This window comes from Haplochromis burtoni, unplaced genomic scaffold (assembly GCF_018398535.1).
Source record: "Haplochromis burtoni strain Fernald_Lab_line unplaced genomic scaffold, NCSU_Asbu1 Contig_68, whole genome shotgun sequence".
Taxonomy (NCBI): domain Eukaryota; kingdom Metazoa; phylum Chordata; class Actinopteri; order Cichliformes; family Cichlidae; genus Haplochromis; species Haplochromis burtoni.
In genome coordinates this window covers 2,254,719-2,281,846 of record NW_024582429.1, presented here as the reverse complement: position 1 = coordinate 2,281,846, position 27,128 = coordinate 2,254,719, and the positions used below count along the sequence as shown (strand labels likewise).

The window sequence follows — 27,128 nt, the reverse complement described above, 5'->3', positions numbered from 1 at the left end:
GTTTCTCCTTTTCCATTCGGACGGGCAGGCGAATGTTTTTCCTGGAAAACACTTTTTCTTAACGTGACAGCTCGAATCCCTGAATCTCTACAGAGGATGTGGAGAATCTCCAAGGACCTGTTAAACCAACTAAAGCACCACTGTGAAGGGAACCGTGTCTGCCTGCTTTCAAATGCATCTATGTTACTGCAGACATGGTTTTAGAGGTCTCCGACTGAAATCACAGGTTGAAGGAAACAGACTGGCCCTTTCTAACCACCCCCTACTTCCCCTTGCACACACACACTCCCATAATGCTGCCCCCACCCATGCCAGCCACCAATCCCCACCCAAGCTCCAGCAACAAGTACCTCCTTGTACCTACTGTGGGTCTGTGAGAGAGACTGAGCTGGAAAAATCTAGCCTGTGCAGAAACTGAAGCCTGATTGTACAAAGGAACAAGCTCGCCTTATCTTCATATTTAATTTGGACTGCACAAACACCAGCGGTGGCCAGTTTGGCGGAAAGACATTTCATCTGCTAGTCCTCCCCTTTCCCCTGAGAAGACGACTGCACAGTTTCTTTCTCTGCAAAAAGCACGATTTACTGGCACGGCCAATAATAACAGTGACTGATGGAAACTGATGGAGGTGATACCTGCACCTCTGCTCCAGCCTCTGACAGCCGTGCAAACACTGAGCTGGACCTGATGAGACGAATGCTTCAAACCAACAACAGCTTCATCTTCACTTTACAGTTTCAAAGTTGTTGCAGTTCAAACCTGAAGGCTCTGCAAACACTGCACTGCATGGCCGATCACGTAGATAATAAATGAGAACGGTGGAAAAAAGGGATCCTGAGACACGATTACGCCTGTAGATGGATGCTCCCCCATGCAACACCCTGTGCTATTCCCAGCCTGATTGCCCCTGATAAAGCCGAGGTTTTTATCTCGTTTCCTGCCTGCAGGTGAGGAGCTGAGCTCGAAAAATAACCTGAGCAAAACAACCCAAATTCCCTCTTTACAAACCAAAAAGAGGCTGTTTGGCTGACGTGTTTGGACTCGTTATGTAGGCCAAGTTTTCAGTATGATTTTAATTAAAGCTTGCACAGCACTATTTGATTAATATAGAGAAAGCAGGAAACCTGAGCAACATAACTCATTTTCACACATCCTTTCCAGCCTGAGCTTCTGTAAACATCATCTGACAGAGGTGTGAGAGAACGTAATGCCTGATGCAGATGGATCACACGATCATACGTTAGCCGGCTGGAACCTGTCAGTGACGTCAGACTGGGCCAGTGTGCAAACACCGCAGCTCACAGTCGGGCACATTTACTGCTACTGAGTGAGCATTATTCCTGCAAGCTCCATGCATGCAGACCCCTCAACGAAACCACACGGAGCGGTTCCAGTATCGAGTGGCTCTGAAGTGGATCGATTCCTGCTGTGTGGCGTTTGTGGAAAATATCCTCACAGAAGTGTCCATGTGTGAAACGGTGACAGTCAATAATCTGAGCTGTGAGAATCATTTTTCTGCTAATCCGAAAATGTTTTTCTGTTGATGCCGTGAAGCACAACACTTCCTGTTTGTTTACCCTGAAGTTGCACGTCATGATTCGATGCACTCTGAACGTTTATGCTCCCATTTGTGGTTATTGGTGTTAACAAAAGAGCCTTTGGATGCTTCTGGGACAATTTTGAACCCCAGTGCATACATGCACATGCACGCCTGGGATTTCCGTGTGGTTGGAGCCCAGCACCCTTGTTTGTACCTGCAGCTGTTGTCGCTGGGATGTCCCTGGAGCGAGCTGGCAGCGCGGGACAGTCCCATACGAGCAAAGGCGTGGTAGTGGGTGAGTGCAGAGTCCGACAGGCCCGCGGGTCCGTCTGTCTCTGCCTCGTAGATGTTCTCCCAGTAGGCCTGCAGACCCGGTGTTCCCGAGGCGAGAGCTCCGAACAGGTAGGCGTCCAGCTGGCTGATGATCTCCTGACTGACGCTGGCCTCAAACTTCCGGGCGAAGAAGGTGGGTCTGGACGCTTGCTGCGGTCAGGAGAGACAAGACGAGGAGGGATGAAGATATGTGCACAATAAAAGGCAGTTTGATGGTCAAAAAGAAGATATTTTACTGTTTTCACTGACTCACTGGTTGAAATGAGTCCAAACACAAGGAATACAATCCCATGGTGCCTTGCTGTCACAAACAGGTTTATTCATGCTGTTTACGTCCAGCATACCTGCAGGATCACTGATGTTTACCAAGAAAAACATGAAGCTCAGCAGCCTCAGTCACTGCTTTCTGCAGCTGTGGTGCAGTGAGATGAACGTTGTAATGAAATGAGTCAGTTTCCCAACAGCTCCAACACTGAAGCCTTTACTTTACCCGCGTTAACTTCACAGCTACCTCTGCTTTTGACCATTAATTCAATGTTTAGCCTCTTTTATAATGTCTCCACTGCACTGCAAGCCATTCATCCATCAACATCACTCACAGATAACAATTTCAACCACTTAGCTTCACTTTCAGCAATTTAACTCACTGCCACATTAAACTTACGTTTGATGATGCACATTTAAACCTTTTACCCTTTACTTTCTGCTGTTTCTCCCATTTACAATTATAAACATGGAAGATTTATCACTAAAGCATTAGAAATAAACCAAATAATGTCCTTGTTTCTTGTAACAATTTCAACCATTTATCCTTTTAAGTATTTTAACAATTTATCCGTTAAAGTTTATGCTTCTATTCACATATTTAGTTTTCGCTTGTTTTTAGTCACATGACAACATGTCCAGATGTTTTGGCTCTGGAATTTCTATACGGATAAATAGAAATTAAACTGTAAACAAACATCAACTCATCACTCGGCAGCTACAGAGCCACCGAGCTCATAATAAAGGACAGTTTCAGTCAGCATATCTGTTACTGATGATCACGATTTCAGTCAGAAATTCCCAGCATGCAGCTTCACACGTTAAAAACTGTCATTGCAGTAAAAGACTCAGCATCACACACATTTTTTAAACGCGCACTGAGGGAAAAACATATTTCGCATCATTTTATTCTCAGTGGAAGGACGGCCCGGCACCTCCCCGGGATGTGAAAACCCTCTGAGTCAGCACATTCCCAGACAGCTTACCCCGGTCTACACCTGATTCTAACCTAAAACCAAGTCTGGAAACCAAAAGCAGCATTTTGAAGGTCTGCCATATGATGTTCTCACTCCCAGGCTCCAAACTCAAACCACTCCCAACAGACAAGTCTGACATCATGCTGGGATCTCAAAGGAGACGTGAACGGCTCCTTCTTTCCTAAAATAGCTGTGATGGGAAAAAAGACACAAATGATCAAATCAGACGGTAGTAATAAAAGTACCGAGCGAACATTCGCATTGACAACTTTATGAGGTCGCCACCTGGACTGGTTTCCAGTAAAAAGGTGAATCATGTCAAATATTAACTGGTGAAATTTCTCGTCTCATGAATGTAATTTTTATGCCACAGCAGAGAAACAGCTGCTGTAATAATCTGTATTATGGTTCAGCTCATAAAGGAATAAACATTTAAAACATTTTGAGGTTTGTGATGATGGGACGGCATCACATCTGGTTTGAGCTCTGCTGGTTTTCAGCAGAGACAAATCAGATCTTCAGGTCCTGCGAGGGCTATCGATTCATGCAGGTCACAAAAGGCTGGAGTTTAGGAGCTCTTTCATAAAGGTGTGCAGTCAGCGTATGACCTGCACTGATACACTGGATCCTTATTATTGAGAATTCAAAGAGCTCTTGGTTTAGCTGCCGATCATAAAAAGCAGAAGTGCTCAGAACATGTGGGACAGAAGTGACGAAGAGGCTGAGAGCAAGAAGAAGAACTGCAGGAAAGAAGGGCGTGGCTATATGATGTCACGTGGTGAGGTCACACCTCACCACGCCAACTCGGTGGGCTCCGGCAGCACCGGCGAGCCAGGAAACCCCAGACTAATGAGAAGGCCTGAGCAGCCTGCAGCTTTGTTCCTCTGAGAAGTTATTCTGGGCGATTTGTAGCTAAACAACAGTGGAAACCACTAGTTACAGAGTCCGGGAGCCTTTTTGTTTCATCCATCATCAGATCAGAGGGAATCATATAAATCTACCTTAACTGCAAGCTCTCCGCTGTGCCCACAAAGGTCAGACAAGACTGTGATGCTGGAGCTTTATTTAGCCCAGATATATCATCTTTAACCCTTTTATCCTTCAGGTTATTCCAGCAGAGCTGTATTCCCTCATTATTCCCATTACTGATTATTGTTGGCAGCAGTTTGTCCAACAGAAACCAAACTAAGCCTTCAAACTCCCAACCTGACATTTAAAGTGACAAATAAAGCCAAAGATACTCAAGCTTCCCATCAGAGGAACCTAATGAAACCACAGTGTTCACATTTCAGACGCCGGCACCAGTGAAGTCTTTGCTCGTCACGTACTTTGGTCAGTTACAAGTCTGCACATTACCTGTGAAATGTTTCCAACTGATTTAAAGAAGTCAACAACTAAACGAGCAGTAACTGATGCTGTATATGTAAACGGTTTGCTACAAATGACTGATTTTTCAGTGCATTTTATTATTTTTTATTGGGGCCTAGTCTAAAAACTAAAGTGTATGTACATATATGTCCTGTGACCCTTATATCCAGGACTCTGAGCTGCTTTTCCAACTGGCAAACCCGACATTATAATAATGACAACCTTGAGAAACCTCAGCAGTGAGTTTTGGGGAGCTACCGAGCTCTAAAAATATTTTTGCCATAAGTGCAGAGCCGTTTCCAGGATCAGCTCTCCTTATAGAAGCCATCAGCAGCCCCACCACAGGCGCTGTCCTCAGGTCTGTTGTTACAGCGAGCTGAGGCCCGCCTGCTGGAAGTAAAAGCAGCACTGCTAATTTGTGAATGCGAAGCTATTCTGATCTCTGGTGACCTCAGGAGGAAAAGAAGGCGGAGCTTCTGAGACATGATACGGCCACAAATTCACCAGATTTCATATGAGTAAATCTCAAGTGTGGATTTATCCAGCCTTCGTGTGTTCTCACACCACCAATCATAACTGTGACAGGATCTTCTCACAGCCGCTCATAATGGCCGAGACTGTTTTTAGCCAGAGGTGGAAAAAGCTGCATCAGTACAACAGATCTGACTTTAGGTCGGGAACAGCAGGAACTGTGCAACTGCATGCACGCTAAACTGCAAACGGTGAGCTTCACTCGTCACTGGTCTGCGATGTAAGTTTGGTAAAGATTAGGAGCAAATGTTGCCTCTATCAGGGAACTACTGTTGAAGGGATTTGGTTCGTTGTTACGAATTTTTGAAGGATGAATTATTTGTTCACATCAGATCGGGTCTCTCTTTTCTGCAGGCATCCTCTTCACTTCTGAATCTGATTTTTCAAATTCAGTTCAATCTTTAACTCTTAACAGATTTCTCTGTAGGGCTTCCCAAGGTTTTTCTTTTGGGCTTTTAGGGGACAGTACACATTAATCAAGAGACATTAAAGAAAATGCTAATTTTCTTTAATGTCATACCCACAGAGTCGACCTAAAATTCACAAGTTATTTAAACAAACAAAAACAGCCACACAAACAGTCCCTCAGTTTCCCACCAAAATGTAATCTACAATAAGACGTCAGAATGAACTTTTCTGGAATTCAAATCAGTTTTTGTGTAGTTCTGCTAAAAAACAAACAAACAACCCCACAAATGTCACTGGTGTTGCTGTGCTGCTTGTGTGATTACTGCCTGTATACAGGAAACCTGGAAATTCTTATTCCTCAAAGCAAATGTTTTTAATGCGTTTGTGGTTATATAGGATTTAAACGTTAACTCATATGAATCATTTTACTAAAAATATATACATGTTCATATGTCACGTTTCAGTCCGAGTCTCTGATTGGTTAGTTGTGTCCCATGTGATCGAGGAAGCTCTTTGGTTAAGATGAAGGGTTTTGCTGACCCTGAACGCTCAAACAAGAAACTGTCCAGAACATTAAACAGTTAGCGGTGATAGTGTTTAAGTCACTTACAGACTAATGTTAATGATATTATTGATGCTTCAGGAATCATTAAAGTTGTATTAATGTGTGACGATGTAATGCAATGACTTATTTTCTGCAGTAACAACAGTTTACAGAGAAAATCCCAGCAGGGAACCAGGCAATGCTAACGTCCAGGTTAGCTTACAAAAGACGTCTGTGCACATCATCCTGACAGAAACAAGTCCAGCTGGTTTTACACGTAAATGACAAGTCTCCACGTATTTTTTTTGAACTTATGCAAGTTTTATGCTGGGCTCTGATTGGCTCCAAGCCAGCTGTGATGTCACATGATGCTGCACAGTGTGGCGTCCTACCTGGAAGCGCGGCAGATCTGAGGGCTTGAAGTCGTTGGGCGAGCAGCCGCACCAGTCCACGATGTGCTTGTACTGGCACTTACATCCCAGTTTGCGGTTCCAGTTGGTGAGCCTCAGGTTGTTGTCCACCATGGTCTCGCAGTGGGCGCTGTTCTCCAGCACGGTGTGGAAAAAGGACTGGAGGAGGGAGAGGTACGTGTATCAGTCATCATCGTTTGGCTGTTTTATGCATTTAATGCAGAAAAAACCCAAAATCTCGTTTTGCTTTTTGACTTATCAAATATATAAAAAGATTGTGATGATAAAGAGACTCATGTGAAAAATTAGAAGTGTTTCAGGTTTTTCAAATATTCCTAAAGTGAAATAAAACTGAAATATTGCCTCATTTTAAGAGAACAGACTTGGAGGATGTCCCGGGATGGTTTCTGCTGGAATACTTTTTTCTTGTTAAAATGACAGACTCTGCATCGGCGTGGCGTGTCTGAAGAGTTCTATACATGTGTGTGCGTGTGCGTTACCTCGGCGGGCAGCAGCGTGTAGGCGTAGAAACGCTTCATGCTGCCGACCAGCTCGTCCCTGGAGTTGACCACATAATCCACAAAGCGCCTGTTGAGCAGGAACCAATCAGAGCCTCCATCCACAGAAATGCCCTCTGGGATCTTTCGATCTCCAAGACGCCACATGTGGGTGTCGCACTCGTAGAAGAGACGGTCCAGGCCCTGTTTACGGATGAAACTGAGAGGACGCTTACGATTATTCAGCCTGAAGCGTGCTGTAATGAGGCCCTAATAATGACACCTTTTAACCTTTAATGTTATTTATTTTACTTAATGCAGAGTAGACCAGTTTTTATTGATCTATTATTGATTAATTGATCAGTCTATTCTCTGTCTGAAATCCCGTTTCAGCTCCCATCAGCTATTCTGTGATTCAAAGGCTGGAGGATGAGGGGCACAGCCAGTGCTAACCCTAACAGAGTGCGGTGTTTAGCCCACATGTTGTATTTATGTCCGTTTCAATATGATATCTCATATCAGCATCTGACACTGCGACACACACAGGCTTATGTAAAGAACCTGAAAGCGAGCAGTGTTTCCTTCCCACAGATTTCCTTTCTGTGAATCCAGCCAAAGATGTTTCAGTGGAACTGCGCTGGCCCCTCGAGGGCTTTCTAGGAACCGAGCTTTGGTTAACTTGGATATAATTTTGGGATCATTTTCTCGAAGCGCAGGAGCATTTCCAAGTATCTCCCGCTTCATGCTCACAAACGCCGAGAGCTTCAAATCGTTGTTCCATGAATCCACGATTCAGGTTCAGCAGCTCGGCCCGCAGCCCAACGTTACGCTGAGTTATTGTGCAGCTTGTTTTTCACTTCATTGCACTGTTTTAATAAAGGCCCGTGGGGCACGCAGCGGACTCTCTTACCGTGCGTTGTCTCTGCCGTGAGATTTGATGAAGTTCATGCTGCGGTATTTGGACAGGAAAGCCACCAGCTGCTCGTTGGTCCTGAGGAGAGACGACAGCTGTGAATCATCAGATCAGACTCCATCTGACCGGGAGGTGTGGGTCACAGAAACAAACACACCCGGCCCCATGCTGCGAACGCTGCTGTGACTTATGTGTTTGGACCTGAGTATCAACAGTTTCAGTCTGTTTATGTCTAGAAGACGAGCAGTTTGACAGCAACAAGGTTTATAATGTTCATGTTGTGGTGTCACCATGAGCTTCAGTGCTGCTGTTCAGAACGTAGTATTAGGACAACTACGCAGAGAAGATGTTCACATTTCCACTCAGGATGATTGTGAGTCTTATTGAGGCGCCATCATCAGGTCAGAGCTGTAAAATGAAACGTCTCCTTTTTTTTAATCCCTGTTGTTAGCAAGCAGTTTAACAAATCTCGGCTAAACGCAGAGCTCTGATCTCAACATCGTGCAAGTTAGTCTGCCGTGACGAAAGGGGAAAAGGAAAATATATCAGATATACAAAAACCTAAAACCAAACCCGGATTAAACTAGTCTAACGTGAGTCTGAAGCACGTCAGCTGGAGCTTCATCCAAAACAGAGTCTAGGTGTTTGTTTTTACAGTTACAGTAAAAGCTGGCGTGTGAAAAGTTGCAGTAATCAACTAAAATAATATAAAAGCGATCAGAAACAACAGCGTGCTCTCACAAAGATAAAAGACGGTTCATTTTGTCGTGTTACTCTTTAAAATTACTCTAAATATCCTCCGTTAGAAAATGAAAACACTTTTAAACAGCAGCAGTCCTAATCCAGGCTCACCAGGTGTAATAATAGCAGCCCACCTGTCACGTGACCCCAACTTTAAACTATTCATAGGACTATTTTTGAAAGCATCCAGACTTCAGCTGCTCATATCACCAAATCAGACGACACTGAAACACTGCAAGAAGTTTTCATTCTTCTATTTCATCCATCGAGCAAATTTTTATCTTCTAGAGCTGATTTATTGTGTTTTCTCATCTACTCTCTACTCTGTTGTATTTAGTAACTGTTTATTTGGCTTTATTGCACTTTTTGACCCATTTTACTTTATAGTTCTATATTCAGCCTTTACATGGTGTTCGATTGTTTTTTATTTAGATTTTTACTGACTGCGATCATGTATTTCATTTTACTTTATTTTTCTATTTAATTCTTTTGTGTGATTTTTACCTCATTAGAGTTATTTTGTCATAATGAGCTGTTCTACTTCCCAACTTTCCTGTTGGGGATTAAAATAAAAATAAGTATGTTATTTTATTTCAGTCTCCCATTATGTAATAATTCATTCATATCTGATCCTGACATGATGTCATGAGCCTTTGGCCTCCTGAAGAACACAAACAACACCAAACCAAACATTTAGGTGTCTGATGAGGACTTTAATTCCTTTGACGGCCGTACGTCTAAGCAGGATGCTGTTGCTGACGCAGGATGCGGCTCTTGTTGTAAACTGTGCAAAAACAATCTTCCATTTAGGGGAATCGAGGTGATGCTGCGTGGCTGTTTTTTGGGACAGCTGCCCCAGTTTGTTTACTTCCTCTTCCAGGCGAGGGGAAGCGTCTCGGCTTCAGCGCGAGGCCTGAAGCTGAGACGCTCACACGACTCTCCCAGCATGCACAGCGTGGGCCTGGTGTCGGCCCGAGCTGCAGACAGGACAGCAGACGCACAGATCGCTTTGATTACAGCTGATTACAGTCGTTAAGACGAACCGCAGGCGTGCATGTGTGCATTTGTGGCCGTGTTTTGTTGCTGCTGTGCAGAGGCACAGCAATCTATAGCTGGTCGTATATCACCAAAGATTTCTCACATGTACAGATTATATTTACAGATGTGTTAGCTGAGGAATAATTTCACTTTTTGACAGCTGGTGGTCGGTAAGTGACGTTTAGCTAAGAAACAAACAAACCTGGAAACAGGCGTGGACGCTCGGAAGCAGAACTTGTATCTTGGGGCTGCTGTGAATTCGGATGCTTTGACATCTGTTAGGGCTGAAACGGTTTTGTTCCCTTCGTGTTGAGACGCATGAACTCGTGTTTCTTTGCTGACTCACTGTTTATATGCACCGACCTTTTTTTCTAAATAATGTGACCTTAACTATAAATAAATCATTTTAGGAGGAAACTCAACAATAACAGAAGAGTTTCATGTTCTCGTCTGATTGTTTTCTTTCATTTGTTTCTTAAATGTATGAACGACACATTTGTAACATAAACAGCTGGAAAATCATCCGTTTGTATTTAGCTCCTAATCTGAGCTGATCAGTTACTGGGTTGGTACATCTGTCAAACTGGCCTGCAGTGGTGAGTACATGGACAAAACACTAAAATCATCTTTTTCTCTTATTTTGTCCAAGAACAAAGATAAAAACATGATCCCACAGAGCAGTGCTGTGTCTCTTCCTTCGGTGTGGCCTCTGGCCTACAGCTGGCCCACAGCTGGCCCACAGCTGGCCCCAATTATTCATGGAAACATACCTTTATCTTTTTAAAAAACAAGAACCTGTTTGTCGCAATCTACATGCAAACACTACAGCTTGTTTTAAAAAAAACATCTGATTAGGTTTTTGCCTGCAGATAGACGGGCCGTCCATGACTCCCTGCAGTGTGCCAACGTTCAACACACACGTGCAAAGACAGCGTGACGGCGAAAGCTGAAAGAACTGCATACATTAAGTTTATTTCACCTTCCTGCTCAGCTGGATGAGGGCGTTCCCCTCTCTGCTAAATCGGATTTTTCCACAGCCTCTGTTGTTTAGCCGTCATCTCGTTGTCAGAACAATATAGTCTTATTCTGCCAGTGTTCATCAGGACCAGCGATCAATAAACTCATTCCCTACTTATCCACATCTCCCAAAACCTTTCCTCACCCCTGCTCCAGACTCTGGACACTTCATGGCACCACAAACTCCACAGTGGATCTTAAGACTGACGGGAAAACAGGTCTCGAATCTGCTGATCTGTGACCTTTCTGATGGTTTTATGGTCTCAATCTCCAGTTTCAGGTCTGATTAAATTCAAAATGATGTCATCTTTATGAATTATGATCCACATTAGGGTACAAGAATCAGATTATGCTTGTGGGCGGGTCTACTTATGACAGACATGTTGCAAACATCCAAGCATGTTGCACAAACACTCTGCTTACGAGGGGCAGCCAATCAGAAGGTGGTGTGCTTTAAGTGGGAGGGGCTAGAAGAGGAGTTGAGGAGCTGCACAAAGAACCGTGAGAAGATAAACGAGGAGCTGCGACTCATCCAAAGCACCTCTCGTAGAGTCCAAGAATAATTTAATAGTGTGACGGGTTCACTTTGAGCTCCTCTCTGTCCCGATTAACTGAACGTCCTCCTCACAGAGCGGACTTCCTGACGCGCCCTCCTGCTGTGCTCATGCACATTTCCGTCTGCTGCTTTAACAGTTTACGAGAAAACTGCAGAGACTGATCTGCAGTCTTACCGTTTAGCCATTTGGAAGAAACGTTTGAATGTTTAAGTGAAGAAAGAGAAAGCTGTGTGACCCCCTCTCCACAGAGAGCCGCCATCGCTCATGACGTCACAGCGATCGATGGATGCTGTGGTGCTAACGCTGCAGCTGTGTTATGGATTTTAGCCAGAAGCATGTTCAAACCATCGCTGTTATGGAGGACAGCAGGCCGGTGCTCGTGAGCTCACGAGGACAGAACGATGGGAAAGAAAAAAGACTGAAAGATGAACACGTGTCATCAGTCTGGAGCTCTCCACAGAAACTGCTTCGTTCAGATGAACGCTGGCTTTAAACAGTCAGCATTACGACTCCAGGTCTGATTTGGAGAAGTAAATAAATTTGATTGCATCTGTGAGGCTTTTAGCTCTCGGTCCAGACTCCAGGGTGTGGAAATCTGAAAACACCACTTTGCTGTTTCACTGTGTACAAAGTAAACAATGACCTCAGCTGCTCAGCCGTCCACCAGTAAAGTTTAAACAACCTTCAGTCACCTTTAACTTTCCATTTAAAAGCTAATACCAGAGTAGCCCCAGGCCTTTCAGGGTGACAGCTCTCTCTTTGCTTTTCCACGCACGGTTTGTTTATGTTTGGATTTCTGCTGTGTGTGACTTAATTAGTTCATTTATAGTTTATATTTCTATTAAAACAGCAAACTAACCGCTGCAGGTAATACAACAAATGACTTACATCCTGAGAGGAAAGCAGGACGGAAACTTTCATGGATTTTGTCAAAGAAAATGATCGATGCATTACAAACGCTGTGTCTTCTTCCCTCACAGAGAAGAATGTCATTAGCAAGGGCCGCAGCCACATGCTAATGACATGTTGGTGTGCTGCGAGCGTGCACGCCATCGTGCTATTTGCCTGCACTGTTGTGCTCATGTTGTGGACCGTGGCCGGTCACTGCTCAGAGCCAATCTGTTTTCACAGATTATAAAAGCGGGAAAATGAATAAAAGCTCACTTGAATGTGAAGACTGTGATTCTTATTTTGTCTCTTTCTGTTAACGACCAAAGGACAGATTATCTTTAAAGAAACGTTAAAGAAAATTTGGTTTCTCTCTTTTTCAGACTATTATCTGTACACCATAGATATGGTCCTGTGGGACAATTCCACCAGAGCGGCAGATCCTGAAAGACTCAGACCAGCCACGCCACATCAAAGTAGACGTGGAAACTACCTGCGTTTCTGTGTCTACATCACTAAATGAGTTTCGGTCATGCAGCTGAACAAGTGTACCTAATAACTTGGCTTCTATATTTATATACACGTACAAATACTGTTATGCTGTTTGATGCCGTTTTTATTCTTCTCGATATATGGTGTCATAGAGAGGCGTTATAGGTCTCAGGAACAGAAGCTCCACCCACCTGCTGCGCCGACCCTCTGTTTATGAGGGGCAGCCAATAAGAAGAAAGCTATGGTATGCCTCTGTCACACAGGCACATACCAAATGCCTGTGGATGCGATGGATGGAGCTAAAACCAATTAGAACAACTGTGTGATGTAGCTCTGAATGCCAAAACATTAAGAACAGGCTTGAGTGGAAATGTGAGCTCTGAGATTCGTCTGCTTCCAGGGTTGAACTCTGGTTTAAAACTTTAAGTCATTCATAAATATTTACAAGAAATAAGAATGTGGATCAGATAAACACTTACTCAGAAAGAGCACAAAGACACTGGCTATTGATTCGCCTGCATGCAATCATACTTTTCTCTTAAGATTTGCACCTAATTTTGGACTCTGTGGAAACTGATTAGGTCACAATGAAACCTGATAAACTTAAACCAATATCCTGGCTGAGGTGCATTAAAGTGCAGTAGAGCCGATTCCTTTCACACGTCACCCATCTGTGACCCTCTGACATCCCCAAAGCCAGCTCACACCTGCTCCTAAATTGCTAGAAGACCTGCCTGAGGCGTTTACTCAGGAAGGCGAGAAGCAGCTGGATCTCATCTTGCTTCACATCCCTGCACCAGTTCAAACACACCGATGACCCAAAACGTATCCTCCACCGGCCTCTTTATGTAACCTCGTTACTGCTTCATATAATTCAGGACTTCTGCTGATCACTGCCGATCCCTTCAAACCGAGACACGGGACAGCCAAGAAGAAATGCTCTGCTTCACAGCTGCAGGCTCACGGCTCGCTCTGGTTTACAGTCGTATAGATCAAGTTACCAATAAACCACAAGAGCATCAACTCAAACAAACAAGGCCCACAGGACTGGGCAGATTAGTGGCTGTTAGCTGACATGAGTGGCACAGCTTCCACAGCCATCTGTACTACGAAGCAAGCTCAACGTACGCAGGTTATCTTCTCTACCTGCGGTACAGTCGGGAAGCTACACCTGCAGCCGAGGAAGTACGAGGAAGGAAGAAGCCAGCAAGAAACACTGGCAGAAAGAAATGTGCCAGTTAACAGATTATCAGCATCACAGCTCACAGGAAGATCTGACTGTAATTACAACTCTGTACGCTGCCATTGTGTTCCTTAAACAGAGGATTTCAAATGATGACTGACAGTGTCAGGCCTTTACATTCAGGAGCAAACCAACTCCAAACCAGGAAGTAGCCTGACTTACAAATTTTATAAAAGGTCGTCACGTAATGACCTTTTAGAGCAACTTTAGGTCTGACACATCTTCCAGCAGTGGTGGTACTGTTGCTCATGGGATTAAATGGTGAGCAGGTAGTTTTGGAAAAGCCTCATTAAAAGCCTCATTAAAACCTCATTTCACCCACTTCAGTCTATTTTAAACAGATCTGTGGTGTTTTATCCACCAAAGGCTGTTTGTTTTTCTGCAAACTGACCTTTTCTTACATCACCAGAATCAGTCAGATCACATTTGCAAACTCGACATAAACTACATGAACTACAGGCACTTTCAGCTGGGGCTCATCTTCACACTGTAATCACATCAAGAAACACGTTTTAATATCAGGTGTAAACTTCAGCTCAGGCTCTTACCTGATGGGGTAGTCTGCAGCGCTGAGATTGATGAAGAAGTCCCAGGACCAGTCGGCCATGCTGAGGAGGTCCTCCATGCTGCGTAGGTACATGGTCAACAGGCTGGCCCCGCCCCAGATGGTGGCCATCCTCCAGGGAGTCACCCGCACGTTTGGATACCGGCTGGCCAGAGACACCACCTCTCTGTGGAGGTAGTTGGACCTCTGAGAGAGGGAAAGGATCACAATTAAGAAATCTGACAGCGGTGATAGGCTCCACCCCCCCGGGATCCACTGGAGATGGATTTTTTTCAGCAGTTCAAACACTTTCGTTACTGTGGACATCGACAGAGCTTCAAAACTGCTTTCTCAACCATTCCACAGGATTTATAAAGCTCACTATAAACGCACATTTAGCTCCATTTTTCAGACGGTGAAATCAAGGGTGTCGGACTCGTCCCAAGAGATGTGGACTGGGCGTCATGCTGCCGGCTTTATAGTCACTGCTGCTAAATGCTTTGGTGCAGGTTTAAATGAGGGAACAGGAAACGTTGCCTAAAAGTGGCGTGTTACGATGTAAAAGTCTGATTATGAGCCGGTTAATGCTGCACAAAGTTTTAAAGCTTCTCAGCTGAAGACGTGAAGAAAATAACAGATTCAGATAAAGTGACGGCCCGGCGGTGGGGGCGCTCGCTAGGACTGTGGACAACCTTGCAACAGAGCGTGCACAGACTCATGGGACTGTTAGTGTTATTTATTCAACTTTTATTGTAGCAGGAAGTCCCACAGAGATGGAAATCTGTTTCCTCTGGGAGACCTGTTTGAGGCTGAAGCCACGCAAACTCTCAAAATAATAAAAATGCAACAGATACAATTTATAGTGGAGCTTACACAACATGATCTAAACCAGCAACAGCAGTCTTAAGATGACACAGTCTCTGCATTCTTTACATCAGAAACCTGTTTAAGTTCAGATGTTTTGCAGGATTAGTGTTATTAAGTATAGAAAACGCTGTGACGCTCCATCATTACTACAGTTTGTGTTTGTTCTCTGATCGTTGTCTTAATTACGACAGTGTTAAGTTCAGGTAGCAACGAGCTGCTGATGACTGAGGCGACTGTGCTGACGTTCATTGACTGTAACTGTTCTTTAAAGCTGCAGTGAGTCCAAGTCCTGCTGCAGAAGTGAGATCTCTGTCCCAGTGTCGGCATTCATTATTATTAATTATTAATTACGTTTTGTTCCCTGTGTTATTCTTTCCTGCTTTTTTAAAACCACACATTTTAATGAGTTTGACGGCTCAGCGTAGCAGAGCGGGATTCCCGCCTCGTTCCACCTACGGGTTTGTCTTGAAGCGTGACTTTTTTATCAAGTTCACCTAAAAGAAATGTGACGAGAATTAAAAGCACCAAGGCTGAAACAACAAACCGAGCAGAGACGTGCTTCCAAAGTAGTTTAACCTGAAGTAAAAAACAAATCAGACCTTTTCCAACCCAGCACACTCGATCACACAAACAGGAAGTACCTGAGCAAAAGAACAAGGCGGTATATACAAGAAAGTGAATTCATCTGTTTATACAAGAAAAAGCTAAGAATATAAACCAACCACACGGACTAAACCTTAGATCTTTTCACGAGGAATACATGACTGAAAACTGAAAGCAGCCTTTTCAAACCCACGAGTGCAGCCACGGGGAAGCCTGCAGGGAGACCCTCCCTAACAGATCATTTGAAGCCGGTCTCAAACTTTCTCCAGCTTTTAAGTGAAAAACTGTAATATTTATAAATTAAAATTAAGATATTGCAAAAAATCCTGCTCTGGGCGACGGTCAGCAGTCCTACCTGGTCCACGTGGATGTAGTAGTAGTGTGAGGTGTGGTAGATGGCTTTGAAGAGACGCTGGAACTGACGCGAGGCTCGGCCGTGGACGACCAGGACGAAGGCGATCCGTACAGGCGGAGAAGCATCGGAGGCGTCCTCGTCCCACTGTACGTTCACATTAGCTTTACCTGGACAGGAGGAGGTCGGTTAACATCTCGCTGATAAATCCATGAATCTCTGCCTGTGTGAAAAGTGTTCCTCCCGTCCACTTCACACTAGCAGGTGAGTTTCATGGTCTTATGAATAATAGTCCTTTTTTAGCAATTAGTAACTAACAAAATCCATCCTCCTGCTTCTCTGCTTTTTGATGCTAAGATGGTTCAATTCAGACAGGTAAGGTAAAGAGGGCTGTGTTTAACTGTCAGTCATACAACGATAGACCCCAAAAATACCAATATGGATCTGGAAATAAGCAGAACGTTTCCTTTTTAAGACATCAGCGTCACTTCTAAGCCCATTCCTCACTCCAGTTCTTCACTTCCGCCTTTCCTAGTCATGCCGTCTGCAGCTGGTCGAGCCCAATCTTGTACATACAAACGCTCTGACAGCCTAATGCCTCCTCATCATCCCGCCGGCCTTGGCTTGCTTGGCTTTAATTAGTGACCTTTTTGGGCCGTGGAGCATGCTGGGATTGGAGTTTGAGGGGGGAATGACAGTAATCAGGCGGCTGAGTCGAACGCAGAGGCAGAGATGCGTCAAATACGCCCAGGGACGTGCACAGAAACACCAAACTCCTTAAAAGACCGAACGCATGCCCGGCAATCTGAAACCAAACCCCTGCCCGGCTTCACTCTGAGGATATAACCACTGGTGTGTCATCAAAACAACCTATAATCATATAAATTAACCCTCAAACGGCCCTGAGTAAATCATTAGTCAGCCTTTCCAAAAATAAGACTACAAACTGCTTGTTTAATTAGGGTGTAATTATGCTGGATGAGCATCGTCCTCCTCTGTGTCCATTCATGCTTCAAGTCCCTGAAAATAGAGCTGGCACCCGTGAGGGATGCCTCTTTGCATCTACGGCACGTGCTCAGTTAAAAATGTTTCTGAAAGGGTAAATTTGGAAGGCAAAAATCCCTTTTCCACTTACTGCAATCTGCCACTTCAAAGCAGCCACTTGTTCATGTCCTTTCTGTCTTGAAATCTGTCGCCCATTCATTTGCTGACAAATGAATCACTATGTTAACATGAAAGGATATTTCAGACCTAAAATCATAGGTTAATACATGCAGACTACGAATAAATCTCGAGGTGCTCATACACGTGGAAATTTAGTCGCGCTGACACCCGGAGCAGACTGCAAGCGATGGATCGCAGCACCGCAGCTGTCAGCTACATCGAGGTAGAGCACATTACTGAACGTGCAATTTACAGATTATCAAAGTGATCTTTTTATATCTTCATGCCAGCTTCAGACAAAGAGGGCGGGCAGCTTTCATCTTGATGCCACCTACACATCCATCCTTCAGATGGTCAAGAAGAAACGTCCTGTGTTTTGAACCCTGAGTTTCGTATTTTTGGACATTTGCAAACGTATTAAAAACAAAGACATGCATCAACTTATCATGTTTTTCTTTATATCTTCATCATGTCACCATTTATACTCAGATGGCATAAACGGCTGTTCATAGACACCAAACAATAAACAATACTAAATACATATACTTCTTCACAAGCTACATGTTCATTATATAAACCAAAGCATGGATTACAGGCACCGTTACCGTCACCGCTTTCACAGATATGCATGACAATCCATCCCTGGTACCTTCACTGTAACTGATGTCATGTAAACAAGAAAAACATTTTATCACCTTTGCCACATTAGTTTCTTTCAGACTGAATAATATGTCTACATGCGCTACAATCATAGTAAGAGTAAGCATGTCTCCATTAATGTCGAGTAATCTCTGTAATCTGATTGTGTTAGTGTTTAGCATGTCTGATGTTTTGTGTCTTCCTGCATCTTGTCGAGTCTTCGTCTGTGTCAGTTGTTCTGTTTAGGTTACTTCCTGTTTTATTTTGACAGTAAAGTGTCTTTGATTCAGCTGTTTCCTCCCTCCTGTTTCATGTGTTTCTCTGAGCCTCTCTGCTTCTTTGTGTCCTTGTGTTTTATTCTTGGACTTTATAAACATAACAGATCGTTCAACCTCTGCTTCATCAAATCGATCTGGAGCCTGCGTTTGGGCTTTTCACCATTCATGACAGTAATGAGGATGACTATGATTCACTTTTCTATTTATTTTATTCAGAGGTCCTCAGTTCGTCTCCATCCTCATCTGTTTTAGCTTCGTTCACACAGTCACCTCCCCTTATTCTGATTGGCTCTCCCTCACAAAGAGAAGGTTTGAACAACATTGATGCAGCAGAAAATAAAACATTCCTTTAACCTAAATTTAAGGATGTTTGTGTTTTTTGTTGTTGGTTATGTGAATAATATGAAACGCGTCTGTTGTTACCTGCACACACTGAGATGTGATCTTACCTTCTGCGGGGCAGTAGCGAGGAACTTTCTCGGGCATCAGCGTCCCCTCCTTGTGTTTGCAGTACACCTCTACTATCTGCTGCCGGCACTCCCGGCTCTTGGCTCTGGAAAGAGCTGAAATGGCTTCTTTACCGCTGATCTCACACTGCAGCTGCTCCTTCCTCACCTCCAGACCAGGCGGCAGCGGAGGAGAGGCCGGCTTCTTGGTCTGGTAGAACGGCGAATCCGGATTGGACCCCTGAGCCGGCGCTGCAACCGTTGGCAGCTTGGGGTGGGCTTTACGGATGTGGGTGTGGTTGCGATTGTGGCCCGGCACTCTCGGTTGGATGGGAGGGTACTTGAGGACCTCGTTGGCAGATTTTCCCAGCATGCTTTGCGCTTGGCTCTTTTCTAGCTTACGTTTGGCATTTCCGACCGGCACTCGCTGGCTATGTGATCGGGCCCCCAGGTTGCTGTTGCTGTCGATGGTGTCAAAGTCTTTGGGGACCGAGTTCTCATTATTGTTGCTGTCCAGGCGGACTTTCTCTTTGGGGCGGTGCGAGTGGTAAACGTCCTGCAAGGAATGACAAATATAGTTCTTACATAAAGCAAAAATTAAATAAATTAAATCAAAGCAAACTCTTCTTTAACAGTTACAAAGACAGGCTGTGTATCCATTTACAATTATATGATGCATTTTTCAAGAAAATTTGCATCGTCATTTTGAATCCAAATACTAAAGTGAGGGACGTGGACCAGCTGCAAGGAAATAAATAACTTCCAGCTAAATCTGAAAGTGATGAAGCTAGAAAGGAAAGTTTGGACAGGACGGGAGCAAAGCTCAAGTCAGGAAGACATTTGGACCCTTTAGGCTCTCCCTGCTTCACATACATGTTAAATGTACGGAGCTCCACGTGTTACACCCACGTGAGCTCGTTTATCTCCTTGGAATGAATCAAAATGTTGTTCCTGCACATCACAATAAAACAGAGCAGAAGACTCGTCCACACGCCGGGGTCCACAGCGCTACAATCAGAGCCTGGTGGGCGTCTGTGTTTCAGCAGCATCGCCACATGACCTCGATGAGTATTTTAATCCCACAGATCTCCCCCATATCTGTCTTTCCCAGGATAAAGAGTACACACACGCACACACACACACACACGCACGCACGCACACACACACACTAAGCCCCAGCAGGAAGACAGTAATATCAGCTCTTGCCACCTGCTTCTCAGTCAACCTTTCATTATCTCATCTGTAATATCAGCTTAGAGGAAAGAGAGTGCGTGCGTGCGTGCGTGCGTGCGTGCGTGCGTGTTGCCGCAGTGAACATTTTCAGCTCTCCTGCCATTATTATAAGTGTGATATCCAGGAATAAAACCTCCAGAGTACAGCGAGAGATAGATTTCACACACACACGCTTCTTTTCCTTCTTCGTCATCTTTCTTGAAACATCTGACTGAGGTTTTTTCTTACCTCTGAAATATGTCGGTCTGGACCAAAGTCTCGAAATTCAACAGAAAACTGTGAAAAACGTCTAAAAACTTATTAACCTGCCGACAACAATTTACACGCAAACACAAAATAACCACAAAAAGATCTCAAAGACCCCCCCCTAAAAACCCCAAACACGATGAAAACCAAACAGCCACAAACACAAAGCCATCTCAGAGACACAAAACAACCAAAGCAACAAAACCTCAAAGAAGTGCAAAGTGACAACAACAGAAGGCCAAACGCACACAAATGATGTCAAAATGCCCACAGAGAGGAAAAACTGTTACACAAAAACAAAACAAAGGGAAATGGACAGATTCTTATATAACGCTTCCCGACTCCACCTGAGCGATTTATACAACATCCCTCCTTCACCCATTCAAGTGCTTCCTGTCCAACATTCACACTCATGCATATTCAGATGGATGCATTGGAGAGCTGCTTGGAGTTACGCATCTTACCCAAGAACATTTGGCATGCAGACTGGAGCAGCCATAACCTTACAGACAAAAACATTATCAGAAAGAAACAAAAAAATGACCAAACGAGATGCCGACACACTCGGCTCAGAAACACTAACAAAATGACTCAAACTGACTACAAACATAAAAAAGCAGAACAGCAGGTAGAAAACTGGCGTATGATGATGATGATGATGATGTTTTTCCTAACAGCTCCTTCAGTGCAAACAAGAAGTCAGAGATTTGTAAATGAAATGTTTTTTGTAATGAGGCCGATTTGATGCAGTTTCAGGAGTTTTCCAAAATGTCCTCGAGCGTTTCAGGCTGTAATTCGCTCGACACAATAATACAAGTTTGTCTCTCCTTCACAGATTCACCTCCAAAGAAAAGCAGAGCGTTTTTTCCCAGAGGGCCGTGCTTTCCATGGAGACCGGCCACAGCTAAAATACCACCGCTTACCTACAAAGACATCATTCTTTACACTCACAGAGGGACTGAGTCACTGCTTTCTTGCTCGTGGTGCTCCTGTGTGAGTCACTTTGCTCTCAGCCGCTCTCCTTCTCAGCAGGTTCCTATTGAAGCCTTCAGACCTCCTGCTGCTCCGCGATAAAGGAGACACACAAGAGACAGGAGAGGCCGTTCCCTCGGGCGCCGGGGGCGAGGCAGGGAAAGGGTGGGAGGAAAGAGACCTGTTGCTCTGACATCTGTTGATTACGAGTTCACACTAATAAGGATAATCTGAGAATGCCTGGATCTGGTGTGGTGACAAGAATGTGCGGTGGTGTTTTCTGGGAATTCTCTGAAGTGAGAGCAGAACAGCCACTTCCACATGTGTGACTATCAGCGAAAAGCTGCTGTGCTCCTCATATTTATCTACATCTTGTAAAAGATCTTGAAGTGTCGACAAAAACGGCGAGAGTGCACAGACACCTGCTCCGAGATATGCACCAGTGAGCCACAACATTAGAAACGCCTGCCTCACAATAGCCACATTTACATTTACACATTTAACTGGATTAAAAGCCTGACTGGTTATACAGGTCACCAGTGGGATTGGTCTGTTACATCCACCAACGACATCAACACAACAGGAACACGATGTAGGTCCAAAAGTCACAAATGTGAGCGAAGGTTGTGGCACACAGCAAAGGTGACCATGCAAAGATAAATGCAGGCGTTTGTTTACATCAGAACTTCTACCTTTTACTACAAAGTTAGTCAATTCTCCACAGAATGATCATGGATACTAACGGACCTACAGTTCACATCAAATGCCACCTTCACCCTTTATTATCACCCAGTAAATCACAATAAAGTCATGATTCAGTCTTATGAATGAGCCCACAGGTCTCTGTTGCTGCTTTTACAGTTCAGACCAAAGTCTGCATCCGTCCACAGAAATGGACATTTTTCATATCAAATGGTTCTTTAATGATTCCAACTACCAAATATCCAGTACATGATGTCTCTAACGTCTGCTCAAATGCCCCCCACAGGCAGGGTAGAAAGAGGCTGCTGTTTTCTTGGCAGCAGTGATTTGGTGTGTTGTGACAGACAGAGCGAGAAAACACCTTCATATAACGCGATAAAGAGCCCTTTCACATGGCTGTAGGCTGCATCTGTACACAGCTCTGGTTATGCATTAATCAAGCTCCTGTGTAGGTGTGTTTACCCTCAGTATACCTGCGGGAAAATGCCGACTGGTGGGCAGTGAAAATCTTATAGGCTGCCTTATGTTGGTCATGTTTACAAATCCATCCATGAAGCAGGAAAGGTTGGCAAAGAGCTTCCGTGGTGCCTGAGATGTTTGAACTCACAGATGGTACGTTTCATAAGGCCTGTAGATGTCTATATGGCTCACAGCGAGAGCCGTTACGCAGACGTTTCTAGTTTTTCTACTGCATCTTCATGTCTTTTGTAATTAACGCATGCTGAATTCAAGCTGTGATCATTTCACTTCTGCATGAAAGTGGAGCCTAAACACAGAAGACATACGAAATGCTTTAAAGAAAATGATGAGCTACAAGCTCATGTGAACGTCCTCGCGAGTAAAAAGAAAACATCAAAAGCTCAAAAACGTTTAGTTAATTCCCAGCTTGTGGCGAATGCGTGTTTCTCCCAGGAACAGTTGTTTGCCAGATGGCTGCAGACGGGTCCCCAGGCCATGACTGCCACATTCACATGTTTCGGGGTCACATTTCTGCAAAACCTCAACGCACCAGTCAGGACACTGACTTCCCAACTTAGGAAGTGGGATTGTAGGAGTAGCATGTTATAGCTTGGTAATGGGATTATGATATCGAGTCTCCTACACCACCGCAGTTTGTTTTTGTTAACATGTTTAATCGAGTGTAAGAGCCAACCTCATCTTTTTGCAGCGAAACGTGACAATGAAAATAATCCGATTTAAGATCATGTTCTAGTTTACTTCATACAGTTTGACCAACGTTGACACCAGACTGTCAGTTCTTCACTGTTAAACATTTGTGGGAATATTGTATGAATCACGTCTTGATGCATGTTCAATCATCCAGGTAAGTAAATCCCCAAAAGTTGATTCTGTTCATCTGGACGCGGCGCCGTCAGAGAGAAACGTTTTTCTCTGACGGCGCCGCGTCCAGATGTATGAATTAAAAATATTTTTCAGATTCGGCCAGTCTTAATACAACAGTTGGTGATTTTTCTGGGCCTGAATAAACAGATCTGAGTAATCAGACTACTATATTTGGCAATAAGTGCACTGTAGCTCAAAACACACACTGGCACTAAATACACAATAATATGGGAATAGTAAAATTATAATATTCATCATAGTTTAGTAAACTATGACACTGAGTGACAGTTTTGGGTTTTTTAATTAGGAATGCTAATTTATTATCCATACAGGATGATCATTATCTCGTCTTTAAAAAGAAACTGAGTCTGCCAAAGCAAAAAAAAAGAAGAAACAAACTGACAAAGAAGAGCATCACGTCCCAAAGGAGATAAATGGAGTAATCTGTCTAAATAGAGAGATTGAGAGACAAAGGAAAACCAGAGCCAGATGGACAGAAAGTAAGCTAAATGGACTGTGATGAGGGTTAGGATGGTGCTGTGAAACCTGGCTGAAACCACCCCGGCACCAACAGGGCGCCCCAGGATTACAGCAGGGATTTACATCCACCCATGCCAGATTTACTGAGAATTATATCAAAGAAAATACAGAAAAACATAAAGCAGCTTCATGGTTCTGACAGCAGTCTACGCTGCTAAATCACATATACTGAATTAGATCTGGACCATCGCATCAATTTACAGCTGCTCTGCTGGTTTCAGGCACTGCTACCAGACTCTGCAGGTTTCTCCTTAAAATAAATGTATATGCATCATTAACAGCATCAGAGAGACAGATCATCCCAATTAATTCTGCATCTGTAAGCACAAATATACAATCAGAGTCAAACAAATCATCTTCAATAACTAGGACAGCCCTGCAACAGAGGGTCTGCAAACCTTAGATCAAACCTGATCTCAAATCATTGTGCAAATGACCATAATCAACAAAAGTCCAACACCAGGCCCAAAAACAAAGCAGCAACGTCTACACCACAGAGTCAGGACCCAAGATTATAACATTTACTTTTGCCCAAATCACTTTGAAATCAAGTCCAAAAGTTTTGCTCTGATCTCATCATCATGGTGTTGGAAAGCCCCCACCCAACCCCCCCACCCAACCCTAAAACACAGCCCCAAATGTTTCACAATGAACCAAGTCCAGGAACAGAACCCTGATCTCAACATCATGGAACCACTGATGATCCAAAAACAGCCCCCGAGCCAACGACCCTGTGAAGACGTCCAAAAATAGAGACACGTCAGCATCAATGAGTCAGGAACCAAGACCAAAACCAGTCCACGATCAAGATTCAATATCTGTCACCAAGTCCAAAAACAGAGCCCTTATCTCAACATCGTGATGTTTAAAAAAAAACTTAAAACAACGCTAGAATATTTACGTAATGGCATCATGACCCAAACTCAAACTCAGTTTGAACCAAGTCCAGAAACAGATGTCGAGTTCTGCCTGAGCCTTAATAAGCCTCATTACACCATCAAGCATGACGGACGGCAGATAAACGTACAGAGCTCCCGTCTCACTTTGTGTCTGTTAAGAACAACTTATTGGTTTCATTCTGGGGCCATCACAGGTTTACAGCTGGTTTAAAGGATATCTGAGACTCCTGAGCGCCACACGTTCATCTTCATGACAATCAGCCGCACACATCAGAGAGGCAGACTGACAGATTGCTAATCTGAAACCTTACTGTCCTCACTCTCTTAAACTGTCCTCACTCTCCTTTTTTAAACAATGTTCGGTGCAGAGATACAAGCGAGGACACACAGACACACAAACACAGCATCTAGGGATTATTGTACAATCTAAACTAGATTAGAAAGTATAAATCCCATCAGAGAAACACGATCCAAAGAAATCCTCTAATCTGATCTGACCTGGCTGTTAGTGTGTGTATCGGCTCTGACACGCACAGCGTGGTCAGCACTGTACACGTGTGCGCACAGACGGCTTCACGGGGCTTTCTCAGGGTTCACGTTTGATTTAAGAGTTCAGGTTAGAATCAGGATTAGGCTGCGGTCAGCAACCTGGGAAAGCTTTATGTCAAAGTCCTCACGAAGACACAGCTGCAGATTTCAGAGTTTAAATACCAGCAGTGTTCAGCTTTCCAGCAACGGGTGTGTGTGTGTGTGTGTGTGTGTGTGTGTGTGTGTGTGTGTGTGTGTGTGTGTGTGTGTGTGTGTGTGTGTGCGTCCAACACACTGCAGCCTCGTTTATAACATCCAGTCAAGTGTGTTCACTACGATCCTGAAAGGTGCCACTCCCGCATTCATCACACCTTCGAGGTGGAGGACCGCACTCATACGCGACTGCTATGATTGTGTTTCACTGAAGCAGGTTTCCTCTGTTTCTGCACATGTCCAGATAGAACTGTAACCAGGGTTACGGGCAACTCGTCCCAGGTCTGATGGTTCCTAGCTATCTTCGTCTTGTTCCAACAGCCAGCGGTTAATGTTATAGAAAAGTTAAAAAGCCAGAAAACATTCACCTTTAAAAAAATAAAAATAAAAACTTTGGGGATTTGTACTGAAAAAAACGAAAAAAAACTTTGAGGTTTGATGTCCAGGAAGACCCAAAATATTTAATGAAAACATTAAACATTCATGTAGCTGCCGTCCCCTCAGTTAGAACCTGTTAAATATTTAAATATATACATCACAAGACAAAGAAAGGTAAAGATTTTGAAACTGGCTCTTGGGCACATAAAAAAAAACCTGCAAGCTTTTTGAACAGAAACAAGACTGAAACAGGACGAATGAGGCTGAACTCTCTTTTAAGAAGCTAAAGCAGCTCCTGTTTAACCTAATGGGACAAAAATTGAATAAATCATGATTGTGTTGTATTAAATAGCTCTTTAAACTACTGGTTGAGACAAGAAGGTGATCAGGAAAGTGTTTACTGAGCTCACAGATGAGGGTGAAGTAGGGTCATTTTACACAGACTTCTATACAACCCGAAATCTTTTTGAAACCAGAGTCACTGCCTCCTGCTGGCCATTGGAAAGAATGCAAGTTTAAGGCTTATCACCATTGCAGCGGTCCATTTTAATGTCAGATAATATAAATGCACCAACAACACTGAGAGTAACATCCTCCTCTGCCCCTTAATGCTCTCTGGTCACTATGGTAACGAGTAAATATTTTTTTCAAAATAAGACACACAACTACAACACAGGAAACCAAGTAAACAATAAAAACCACAAATTTCACACCGAGCCTCAACTCTGGCCTGAACCGTCGCAGCCTGGTGGTTCTGCTCCACTCTGACAGGAAGTGCAGACGATAGAAAAGTAGATAACGCTGCATGTAAACATCGAGGTTTCTGAAGGCTGCCAACTATTTAAAATAGGACATTTCTGAGTAACGAAAGAATTAAATATACTTGTTTTATTTCTGTCTATAAGCACAGAAAGGCTGACGTGTCCAAGTCTGTGACAGACAGGTCGCAGGATCCTCCCAACTCACAGAGGAACGACTTGGATCAACAGCCACATTAATACAGGCTCAGCATTACAGTCATACCTCCAGTGCGATCAGAATATGAGATAAGTCCTGTGCCTTTCCAATCACCCCACCATCACAAACCGACTCCCACAGTGCTCTTCGGTGAATCGGCGCTATCAGTGTTCTCCCGAGAAGTCCAGACTGTGGCGGTTTGGACCCCGTAAACATTCTTGTTCTCTGACACGGATAACACGTCATGTATTTTCTAGAACAACACCAACATCTACTCTTAGTTATCAAACAGCTTATAAGGAACGGGCCAACATGTTCTCACAAAGATAAACATAAAAGCTCACACTCAGTGTTTCAGGGGGAGGAGGCTGTTTTCACTGAGTTCCAGCAAGTGATATTTTATTGGAAATGGGACACTGCTTCCTGCTAACACACACACACACACACACACACACACACAC

At 43.9% G+C, this 27,128-nt stretch overlaps 1 protein-coding gene across 3 annotated transcripts in view; it reads right to left on the bottom strand.

The window, feature by feature from the left end:
- Positions 1-27,128, bottom strand: part of LOC102295563 (xylosyltransferase 1) — a 37,213-nt gene that overhangs the window by 7,865 nt on the left and 2,220 nt on the right. The window contains exons 1-8 of one of the 3 annotated variants that reach the window (XM_042221509.1): positions 26,734-27,103; positions 18,659-19,211; positions 16,132-16,298; positions 14,311-14,513; positions 7,784-7,864; positions 6,877-7,093; positions 6,359-6,535; positions 1,756-2,024 (exon numbers count right to left, since the gene is read on the bottom strand). In XM_042221509.1, coding sequence (XP_042077443.1) covers positions 1,756-2,024; positions 6,359-6,535; positions 6,877-7,093; positions 7,784-7,864; positions 14,311-14,513; positions 16,132-16,298; positions 18,659-19,211; positions 26,734-26,913 — 1,847 coding nt within the window. In that variant the 5' untranslated portion in view covers positions 26,914-27,103. Of the gene's footprint in view, positions 1-1,755; positions 2,025-6,358; positions 6,536-6,876; positions 7,094-7,783; positions 7,865-14,310; positions 14,514-16,131; positions 16,299-18,658; positions 19,212-21,085; positions 24,242-26,733; positions 27,104-27,128 lie in introns of those variants that run through there. The other 2 variants (XM_042221510.1, XM_005924122.3) reach the window with 2 other exon arrangements.